This window comes from Festucalex cinctus, chromosome 8 (assembly GCF_051991245.1).
Source record: "Festucalex cinctus isolate MCC-2025b chromosome 8, RoL_Fcin_1.0, whole genome shotgun sequence".
NCBI lineage: Eukaryota > Metazoa > Chordata > Actinopteri > Syngnathiformes > Syngnathidae > Festucalex > Festucalex cinctus.
In genome coordinates, this window is record NC_135418.1 from 14,342,218 (window position 1) to 14,353,906 (window position 11,689).

The 11,689-nt window shown below is 38.1% G+C and overlaps 2 protein-coding genes and 1 long non-coding RNA gene across 4 annotated transcripts; 2 read left to right on the top strand and 1 right to left on the bottom strand.

Moving 5' to 3' along the window:
• Positions 1–538: 538 nt before the first annotated feature.
• On the top strand, positions 539–2,570 carry msx1a (muscle segment homeobox 1a). Its single transcript, XM_077529669.1, has 2 exons — positions 539–1,094; positions 1,617–2,570. The coding sequence occupies exons 1-2, from the start codon at positions 653–655 to the stop codon at positions 2,036–2,038; spliced, it is 864 nt and encodes a 287-aa protein (XP_077385795.1). The 5' UTR covers positions 539–652; the 3' UTR covers positions 2,039–2,570.
• A 4,981-nt stretch (positions 2,571–7,551) lies between these two features.
• On the top strand, positions 7,552–10,111 carry LOC144024121 (uncharacterized). Of its 2 annotated transcripts, XR_013284683.1 has the most exons (4): positions 7,556–7,661; positions 9,194–9,289; positions 9,378–9,534; positions 9,611–10,111. It is a non-coding gene; the product is annotated as an uncharacterized LOC144024121 (long non-coding RNA). The 2 variants fall into 2 exon arrangements; XR_013284682.1 differs by lacking the exon at positions 9,194–9,289 and having other exon boundaries at positions 7,552–7,661.
• On the bottom strand, positions 9,133–11,666 carry cytl1 (cytokine like 1). The gene is made up of 4 exons (XM_077530214.1): positions 10,604–11,666; positions 10,482–10,526; positions 9,557–9,703; positions 9,133–9,461 (listed from the first exon to the last, which is right to left on the bottom strand). Exons 1-4 carry the CDS (start codon positions 10,751–10,753, stop codon positions 9,360–9,362), a joined length of 444 nt encoding a protein of 147 aa, XP_077386340.1. The 5' UTR covers positions 10,754–11,666; the 3' UTR covers positions 9,133–9,359.
• Positions 11,667–11,689: the final 23 nt, after the last annotated feature.

Genomic DNA, 11,689 nt, shown 5'->3' on the forward strand with positions numbered 1-11,689 from the left:
GGGATTTTATATATCAAAAGTACTGGTGGTTTTATCGGTGTATCGGTATCATTACCACCCAAGATTTGAGGACTCATATCTGGTATCGGTCTGAAAAAAGTCGTATTGAATATCGCTAATATTGCTATAATAATAAAATGGACCAAACACACTAATTGGATTATGTGAGCAGCATCACCTTGTGTTTTTTTTAGTTGTTGCAAAAATTTACATCACATTGTGCTTTATGTCTATTTTTGTAAAATAAATAAATAAATAAATGAATAAATACGTGAATACATAAATTTGCAGTACTGTTTGTTTCATCTATCTATATCCCCTTCCCCCAATCTCTATCTATCTATCTATCTATCTGGCTCATTAACGGTTTGTTGTGCATATTGAAATTAGTCTTTTTTTTTTTTTCCCCTTTCATTGTAATGCAAACTTCCCCATTGGACTTATTTCGTCCAGCCCCTGTATCTGGTTGCCTCCCACTCCACGCCTGTCTTATAGCTTCGGCTCTCCACTCGGCTCACATAAACATGAGGATGTCGACACCTTGACGCACCAACTTTTCTTATTTTTTTTTAACTTACTTTTTTTTTTTTTAATCCTCCAAAATTTACCACGAGAATCCCCACCACAGCTCCACGGTGTCATTCGGACCTGTATGGCCCCATCGTCGGTGTCGATGTCAGTATTGACCGCCGCCGCGGGTTCGAAAAGTGAAGATCTCCCCCCACGCTCGGCGCTCGTCACGAGAGGCAACATGCAGACCAGCCTGAGCCCCGCGGAGGACGCCGGGAAGCCCAAAGTGACCATCCTGCCCTTCAGCGTCGAGGCTCTGATGGCCGATCGCAAGCCGAGCAGAGAGGCGCCTTCCCCCGACGGCCCCTCCGTGGCCGGGACGTCACAGTCTCTGGGGAAGGGGGTTCGGATGGGTCCGTTCGGAGGTCTGGATACTTCCTTGCCTGCTATCCCGATGGGTTCCTCTTTTTCAGTGGGCGAGCTCATGAACATGCAGGAGGACGTGTTGATTAAACCCGAGAGTCCAGATAGTCAAGAGAGAACTTCTTGGATCCAGAGTCCTCGTTTTTCTCCCACACCTCCACGTAAGTCCATTTTGTTGTTTCCGGGTCTTCATGCACTTTTACGCACGATACGGTAATAAAATGTCTTGTCATTAGTTGTGTCCATGCACATTATAGGTCACGTGTTAATGCAAATGTATAATGAATCTTCGGAACAGTGTGGATTTTTGTGTGATTTTGTAATTTACAGCTATAGCTCGAAATGTATCAATAAATGATCCTGCTGTTTACACAACACATAAATGTCAGCTCATCCAATTGAAATATTTTACATCCCTCTTATTTACTGGATTTAATCAATTTGGGTAAAATTGATTTAGAATAAAAACTAAAAAAATGAGGGCCAATAAACCGGAAGTAATAAAGCAATGCCATTCATGATGTCAGTTCAAAGTCATTTGCAATAAAAGAAGCAAAATCAATATTAATAATTAAAAAAATCTTCAAAATGACAAACTTTCTCTTAATTGTGGCCAAAAAGGCCACGCATGAACTATTCTAGCAGGTTCAAGCATGTTTGCTCTTTTTTCTTAATTCCGACAGGGAGGTTGAGTCCTCCGGCGTGTCCACTGAGGAAGCACAAGACCAACAGGAAGCCTCGGACCCCTTTCACGACGTCGCAGCTGCTGGCCTTGGAGAGAAAGTTCCGCCAGAAGCAGTACCTGTCCATCGCCGAGCGCGCCGAGTTCTCCAGTTCCCTCAGCTTGACAGAGACCCAGGTCAAGATCTGGTTTCAGAACAGGAGAGCCAAAGCCAAGCGGTTGCAGGAGGCAGAACTGGAGAAACTGAAAATGGCAGCCAAGCCCATGTTGCCTCCCGCGTTTGGGATTTCCTTCCCGCTGAGTGCAGCTCACGTCCCGGGGTCCTACGCGGGCTCGCACGCCTTCCAGAGGCACTCGCTGCCGGTGTCCCCCGTGGGACTGTACGCCGCCCACGTCGGATACAGTATGTATCACCTAGCCTGATGATGGACACACGACCACGGACATTTTTTTTTCTAAATCATTATCAGTGGGGTAAGACTCCTCTTTGGGGTGTTTTTATCCCTGAAAAGTGTCTCTTCTTTCGAGGGCCTGTTGTCTTATCACGCCATAAGTCTTCCAAAAAGATGTTGTGATCAATGTGATCCATCTGTTTTATTTTATTTTATTTTATTTTAGACCAATACGAGAAGACAAGCGGACACTCATATGGACACAACACAATTGTGCAGCAGGATTGTTGGGCTGCTGCATTCTTTTTGTGGAAACATTTTTTAAAATCATATTAATGTCCAGCTAGATCGGATCACAGTGTCAATTCTTTTTGTAAATATAAAAAAAACCTTCAGCATTTAAAAAGAGAGTTAAAAAAAAACAGCACTAGTGTCTGTTGTTGTAATAATTCCCTTCGCAAGGGATACGTGTACTGTAAACTAATGTATATTTGGAAAAATATCCTCATTTATATTATGAATATATTTGTGACATAACTTAATAAATTGTTTATTCTTTTTCATTTCACTTGTCTTGATTGACATTATGTAATAATTATTGGCAAGCAGAAAAAAGGATGGCATTGGCATATTTCAGATTCATGCAACTTGTTTTTCCTCTAATGATATGTGCAAGCAATATCAACTTGTCACATGTTATTTGCAGGAATGTATTGCTACAGCTGTTGCCCATTGCCGTGAGACGACTAACCTAGATTCTGTTGGCGCCAGCAGAGTTTAGGGGTGGGGATCATGTGGTGGCTGGGGTGGGGTGGGGGTGCATGCACGTTGACGACCCCACTTCAAAACACACTGATAAATATCGGTGCTTTAACTAGCCCACGTGTGTCATTAGAGTGGGTTAAAGGGGTGTAAAACGAGCCAAATGACAGGCCATTACGAGGTACGACATGAGCGTTTGAGGCGCATTCCTCGTGGAGCACCTGAAACGAAACCTTCCCCAAAAAGCGGGATCAGATTGTTGCAAATTACAGAGCTGGCAATAAAGGCGTTTCTCCCTCGCTCTCTCACCGTGCAGAAAGAGTTAAACAGAGTAAAATAATTGTTTGTAATGAGCGCGGATGGAGGCCCGGCCCGGCTCCAGAGAGGCTGTAGCTGCAGGCAAGGCGGAACTTTTATCATTCCTAAAATGTCAACGGGGGACTGCAGGGACGCTTTGCAGCGGTGATTTCCTCCCCTGCGCGATGACAAGCTGCTGTCCTGAAAGAAGGCTTGCGCAACAGGAAGTTTTTTTTCTTCCTTCTCTCGTAATCGTTATTTCAGACCGTATCCAGCGAAAAAGTCCAATTTTGATGGCGAGTTAATCACACGGATGAATGAGTCATATGAAAAGCAGAGCGACGTGACTGGGATGCGTTCCCTTCTGAAATGCTTTTTGTCTCATCTCTGTTTTGGCCCCCGGCGAAATTCTCAACGACCAAAGATCACAGCAGGCTGCTGTTTGGCACAATTGCTCATTTGGATGTCAGTCATCAATCCTCGTGATATACTGGTGGTTTTGAAATCGTTTGTGTCGAAAAGGCATGCATGAAAAGCCGTCAGATGTAGACTATTATTTGATTAGAAATGTTTCGATTGGATTATTAGCATCGATGCATGCATAACATGTTAAGGACTAATCCTAAATTATCCTATAATTTTTACATGCATCGGTTACAGACATTATTTAGTAGGCCTAATAGAATAGATCCGTCTTATTTTACTACTACACTGAAAATGGGGGGGGGGGGGGGAATACAATGCAGCATTATTATTTCATTGTAGCTTTAGTTCAACCCACTTTATTTTTAGTGATGCTTTGTTTATCTTTTTTCCACAGAGAATATTCAAAAATTGTACATATAAATAACCCCATTCCATTTAGGTTGGAAAGAGGCAGCTTCATTTTTTTTGTTTCATTTCCCTGTTGTCCAAAAATCTTACGAGTGACAATTTGATAAATTGCACACTTTTTTTTTTTTTTTTTTACCCCACAAATCCACACATATGGGTGTTATTGACCAATCAAAAGAGTTGAATGGCATGCTCCATATGATGATGCAATGTTGAACGTTTTGGGGGTCTCCTGAAAACTGACTATTTTGTAGGTACGAGGTTTCGGACCATGCAGCGATTTATTCATTTTGATTGTATTCTAATTACAAGTAGTTTTAATGTTAATTGGAAATGCTAAAACAGCACTTTGTTGAAAACTATAGTTCAGTCCACCAGTTGTCATTTTGGTCGAGGATGGATGAATTTAATAAATTCAACAGCCCGGAAGCAAAACACATCTCGAGACTATTTATGTAATAATTTGTATAATGGCATATTTTAAGTATATGTATTAAGTTACAATCATGCAGCTCTTACTGCATTTCCAAGTCCATCTACACACTTAATAAACTGCACTTTTAAAACTTTAAACTGGAAAACAGTCACTTTTTATGAATGCCATATGCTTCCAAATTCTACATTTAGTTTAAAACAAACAAACAAACAAACAAATAAATACATAAATAACAACAATAATAATAATAATAATTGTTTGCACGTACCTTTTTGTTGTTGTTGTTGCTATTTTGGGTTAAAATGACAAATTTCTAACCTGCATTTAATTATGTGAGGCCACGATGTTGAAATATTGAGCAGAAAAGGTCAACTAACAGCCTGTTTGGATTTGTCTTTCACAATTTCAGCTCATAAAAAAAATCATATTTCATTTCAACATCTTAAAAGACTATAAATACCCTAAATGAAATATCTGAGTCATATGTTTTCATATTTCATCACTGTCAGGCCCGTGCTCGAGTCCTGCGATGTCAAAGCAAAGCTAGTATTATTAACAAAGTCGTTATATAATAAATCAGTGTTCATCCATCTGCTAATAAAGACATCAGCACAAATGTCTTGCTGCCGCACATATTGAAAAAAAACTTCTAAAAAAGCACAGCACTGCAGAAAAGCAGCTGTTCCTAACTCCCATTGACAACAGCAATACATCATGTTAGAATAAGTCAAAAGAAAATACTAAAGGATTACAAGTATTCTGTACATAGTTATAGAATGAACACATTCAATAATAAATAATTGCTCTTTGGTTTTCCGCAATAGCATCCATCAGCATTATACTCCAAATGGTGATTATGGTGTTTATTCTCTATACTACACATCTTGTTTCTGAATTATAAATTTCCATTAAGTGTAAATATAGTTCCTCACTTTCCCTTTTGTTTGGCAGCTGTATTTATTTACAAACATTGCCTCATTGGACGACTGAGGATGTGAAAAGGTACCTTTTTTTTTTTTTTTTTTTTTTTTTTTACTGCAATTGCCTATAGTGTCCACAAGAGAGCAGTGAAAGATTTCACAGTAGATATAAAAAAAAATAAAAAAAAGTCTACACACCCCTGTTCAAATGCCTTTTTTGTGACATAAAAAAGCACATCAAGATAATTTCATAACTTTTCCTACATTGCTATCTATAACCAGTACAACTTGATATATAAAAAAAATGTTTGATAGGGTAAGTAATAATAGTGATTGCAAAAGTGTACACACCCTCTTATAACTGGGAGGTGGCTGTTTCAAACTGACCAACCACATTAATTTCTAAATCACCTTAAATGGGTGTCATCATATGCCAGCCACAATTTAAGGTGCCTCTAATTAACCCCAAATACATTAGAGATGTTCTAGTAGGCTTTTCCTGCCATTTTTTGTCTATCGATCAGAAGCCTGAAGATTTTATGCTAACACTGACTGCTTTTTCAAAATGTTGGTAATTCCTTCGACCTTGTCTGTGGTTTTTGCGCCAAACAAACCTTCTGGAATTATGGCCAAAAAGTACAATTATGGTTTAATCAGACCATAAAACATTTTCCCTCATGTGTTGCTAAGGTGAAATTATGAACATGATCAATTCTCAAACAAAAAAATAACAAAAGTTGTACAAACTATAGGTCACATTTAGGTGGAAAAAGATTTATCTTGGTCTATTTTTTTTATAGCATGAAAAAAAAATGTTAATTGAACAGGGGTGTGTAGACTTTCTATATCCACTGTACTTTTAACAACCACCGCCGTATCACCACACAGTATAACCCTGGATCCCGTAGCCACATTTACTGTGTAACATAATTATAACTGGAGTTTTCCAAACATCTATTTGAAAGGGAAACATTTTCTTATGTGGACTAATGAGGCAACACATTTTTTTAAAAGATGCAATAAAAAGTGCTTAATGTGATGGAAAATTGCCCGAAAGCCCTATAAAGCACAAGTGAATCACAAAGTACATCAGTGATCCTTTAATGTAAATAGGTTTCTGATCTGTACTTTACGAGCTCATTTATTTCAACAAAGCAGAGAATGATTACTGTGAGCCCCCCCCCGGGGAAAGTTTTTCTGTTTTATGATCCAGCGTTTAACATTTTTGGTGCAGGGTCATAGAACATTAAATTGGGAAATTATCCGGACGCCCGCTGACTGAAGGTTTTATTCTCATTATGCCTTAATGACACAAAACAATGTGAATGCTGCAGCCCTGTAATGATGATGATCAATAAGCACAACAATTACATTTTATTACTACATTTAAAAAAAAAAAAATAAGTTTCATGCTGCTCACTTAACAATTTGGTGTTAGCAGGGTTCCTTCATTAGAAGAGTGCAGCTTCATGTGGGTAAGAGGTACATTTCAATCAGATTTGCTGCACTACGTGGAACATGCTTGTTTTGACAAACTCAAAAGTTCGATCGTCGACTTTCTAAAATAATTGCCTAAGTCATTATTTTCCCAGAAAACATGAAAATTTGAACCACATTCTGATTATCATATATTATCTATTCCTCCATTTTGCAATATTTTTTAATGTTAATTGGAATTTTTGTTGTTGTAAAAATATGACTTAGGCCAGTATTTTAGGAGATTGATGATATATGAAATATTTACACAGACAAGTATAATAGCATAGCCATTGCATATAAGATAATTCATAAAAAAAAAAAAGTGTGAATACTGTTTTTATACACTTAAAATTATATGAACCAAATTGAGATTTCCTCTATTGCGGCATATTATCCAGACATGAATATGTTGATGTTTTTACTAAACGTTCAAATCATCAAACGAAGACGTGAAACTACAATGAATAGTCAAAAGCACACTTAGGAACAAATCTGAGTTGACAAATGCTGACAAGCAACACCATCTTGTGGCAAGTAGTGGTAACGTACTTTTGTTTTTTTTCCACCACATACATTTTTCTGAACTAAAAATGTGACACCGTTGAGTAACTAGGGAAAGTATTGCAGGGCGTTAGGTATCTTGATCAAGACCACCTCTGTTATCAGTCCATATGCTCATGTCACGATACCAAAAGGCCAACAACGGCAACAATTTGTCAACATACTTGTTTTGTACTTAATGTGACTTTGATTATGTGATCTTACTGATGTCATAAAAGTACATGGGAAAATGGCCTGGTTTGATCGCACTTTTTTTTTTTTTTTAAATAAAAACAATACCTCACAAGCCTTAACAGTGGACATAGTGATAGAAACCCTCCACTTTGGCCAAAACCTTCAGATGTGAAGCTGAATTTCAACTTTGGGTAAGACGACATAACACAAATATCCAAATTGTGAGGAATATATGGAAAGGCCCAGACAGAACATTGACGTAAGCCTGATTAAAAAGAGTACAAGGTGACCAGATTGGGGCTATGCATAAGCGATGTTGTCATTATCTGTTGGGAGCTCCTTTCCAATGAAGAGCCGGTAAATATTGTCAGGTCAAAATTAGATATAAGATGATTACTGGTTTGGTGATTTATCATGATTTTAAAAAGTTAAGGGCTCAATAACTGCTCAAACTGTCCATCACCACTTTTTTTTTTTTTTTTTTTTTTTTTTTAAGAGGACTTCTAACCAGGGCGTAATATGACTGGATGCTTGCAAAGTTGAGTAAACAAGTTGCCCTTTGAAGTTAAGTATATCTAATTACCGGTAAGTTTTTTTTTTATCCTCCTTTTTGGTGCGCAGAGATTGGAGGGGGGTGTAGGTGACTCGGAGGGGGAGTAAATACAATTTTTGTAAAATTATTCGACTATCTTTTTTTCAAAAATCTAATCTTTTTGTCATCTACACGTGCGGTTGTTTTTTTTTTTTTGTTTTTTTTTTTTTTGTTTTTTGTTTTTATATTTACCAATCTAACGTGTTAAAATGGCTTATTCTCTTGATGCAATGTCAATGGTTGAACAAATGCCATTTTGGGTTGGTCTCCTGAAAACTGAAATATATGGATGATTAAGGTGCTTTGTCCTAAAAGAGACCAAAAATAAAAAATAAAAATGTACCAGACTGTACTAGTTTGCCCCAAGTACAACATGAGCAGCACACGTCTGTTCTTAGAATAGCTCAGTAATGATGAGACACTGAGACTCATTTGGAATTAAAACAGAAGAAGAATGTTAATGTTTGTTTTTTAAAATTTAACCTGGTAAATTGTTTCTTCTGTACCAAATATTCAATATTTTGTTTCAAAACAAAATAGATTATGCTCAATGAGAAAAAAATGCTGTTCATATTTACCAAAATATTTCGAAAAAGGTCATTTTAGAGATGCAATTTTAATCCCGTGATATTACGACTCTTAGAATCTCATATCGACCGGAGTCAAGATGTGCCATGTTGAAATAATGGGGGAAAAAAAAAAAAAAAAAAAAAAAATGTAACACTAGGCAGCTATCATGAAACAACTAAAGGTTTATTCTGTTATTTTTGGGATTGAGGTATATAATCAAAACAAGGGCAAAAGATGAGAACCTACATTGTAATGTAATATATGAAATATTATGTGATATTTGAATAAAAACACTCAGTGGTGGCTTGCTGTGAAGCAGTGCTGACAGAATTCCTCACATCACGTTTTCATGCAGTGCGATGAACTTTACAAATGTCCCCAAAACGTTGCACATCGTGCTCCTTGAAGACGTGTTGAGCAGAGCAAGGGTTATGGCAACACAGCCTATTTCTTTCAATGACACACAAATCTTTGATCAGTAAATGAAGGCTAAGGCCCACTCACAAGCATCTCTAACTGGTTTATTATTTCAATGTTCGCGTCGGCACGGTTGGCATTCAGCAAATTTCCTGTGGAAAGTTCTGCCGTCCCTGCAGGAATGTAACCACGCACGTCCACTAAACACGAGTCAGCGCAACGTGCTTACGACTGAATATGGTGTGTTTATGTACATATTGCTATTACGTTAGGCAGCTTATTGCTGCGTTAGCGCTACTCCTTGTGTTGCTTATCTCTCCTCCTGCAGAAGCTGAAGTCTGTCCTCTGCATAGTGAGGCCTGCTGTGTCCAGTGTCGATGGCTTCGCAGTCGTCTGTGAAAAACACCAAGTCCTGCCAAAAGCAATAAAAACGCGAGGTCACCTCAAAGCGGCAAAAGCGAGTCTGCCAGTGAGTCGGAGGCTATGTGAGTTTTTAAATACTCTCACCCGATAGCAAATTCTTGTGACGATGGCATACAAGTTCTGGATTTTTGTTTTTAGTAACACCATCCTGGGTCGCTCTCGGCAGTACTGGCTGGGATGGTTCACAAGTACGTAGAGGAAGTCACGGAGCTTGGTCGTGATGCAGGAGTTCTACAACGATAAAGACACCGTATTTGTCTCGAAATGACGAAAGCCAAGGCATGAGCACTCATAATCACCAAAATATAAAAGCTAGCACACCTCAAATGAAAATATCAGAGAAAAATATATATATCATTTTCATTATTGGTATAGTTAACAAAATAAAATTCAATATTATACAGATTCACAGTGGAAAATACTTTAAGGCTAATCTTTTGATTCTTATAAATGTTTTTTTTCCCAGCTGAAAGGCAAAATAGAATTACATTTTTAATTTAATTAAAAAATAAAATAAAATATTTTTTTCTGTGTCAATTGAATATACACTATGAGCTTTACTTTTTGAAATGAACTATTGAAGTTATTAATAATTAGTATATTATCCTATAGCAGTGCTTCTCAACTATTATTTGTTACATGACCCCCAAGAACAAAATATTAACCCCCCCCCCCCCCCCCACATAACTTCGGGTGCCTCTGTCAAATGAAAACAAAACAAGCACCAGGCAATGTTCAGCGTGATTGTTTACTCTAACTCTGCCATTGGCATCTAATGGACTCCTTTTTTGTCATATTGAAAAATAATGTGAAGATTGATCATTTAAAAAGTCACTTTTTAAAATAATAATAATAATAATAATAATTGTTTGAGCAGTCGCAAAAATCGCCAAATATATATTGACCAAAAATTCCAAAACTTGGCAACTGCTTTTGTAAACTAGCTTGCCCCTAGCAGCTAAGTTGTGTCGATGGCATAGCCGCACAGGTATACAGTTATAAAACTTACATGAACATCAAGGAAGATGGTTGGTAGCACCTCAGCACACGTTTTCTGGCAAAACAACAGAAGACCACACAAATGAGAGATTACAAACAACGTTACAAAGTAACACAGTGGGGCGCTCTTACCGTGCGATGGTAAGTGTGGATCTTATCCAACAAGGTCATCACTTCTTTGCTCAGGCTCAGCGACCTGGAGTAACAGGTCGGAGGTGCGCATTCGGACAGACACACAAAGCTAGTGAAGAAACATAACGCCACTGCCAATCCGATTCTCATGTTGGCGATAGATTCAGCTTCGTTGCTCGCTCGCTGGTTGTTCGAAATATGTGCGCAATGCTTGTAGGCTGTGCCGAAAAAAAGTCTGGTTGCAAAGCGGCGGGCGACTTAATGCATTTTTAAATGGAGGGATCGAGGGGGTAACAAGTTTGTAGAGGATGACGTGGACTCATAGCAACGCCAAGAAAAACATCTGACCGCTAGCTGTCCCAGTATTTTGGAGAGCACGCGTCTGGTCCAATTTAGAGTGGACACGCATTTGACTCACTTTTGTTAAGTAAACAACAAAACAAGTATTCCTTACAATAGTCTAACGACAGAATTCTGATCAATATTACGTGTGTGGAATATGAATTAAGCAGAAAAATCCATCAATTAAAAAAAAAAAAAAGGCAATTTCCAGGGGCTGCCATTTTGCCCCTAGTTTTCAACTGAAAATGACATCACAGTGCCGAAGGGCTCAGGTAACAATAACGGCTTATCTGTTTTCTGAGTTTAGTCACGTGACATTCGCAAGCTGAATCGTTGGGCACTGTGAGGTCATTTTCAGTCGACAGCAAGTGGCAAAATGGCTGCCCCTGAGATGGATACAAATGGGTGGATTTCGCTGCATAATTCATATTCCACAAACAATATTAATCAGAAGCGTTTAGACGAGCGAGGGCTAGGCTCCTATCTCACAAACACTTTAACCAGAATACAGTACCGTGTTTAGACTAGTGGAGCTGCATAGAACATATTGTAACAACATTTTTGGGTTGACTTACTCTTAAAAGAAAAAAACAAACAAACAAAAACAGCAGACCAAACCCCTTTTCTAATGTACAATACACTGCAAAAAAATACTTAACTTTTGGGTTATATTTTAAAAAGTAAAGTTCACAAGACTTCAATCCAAACCATCACCAAATTGATTACAAAAAATACTAATAAAGG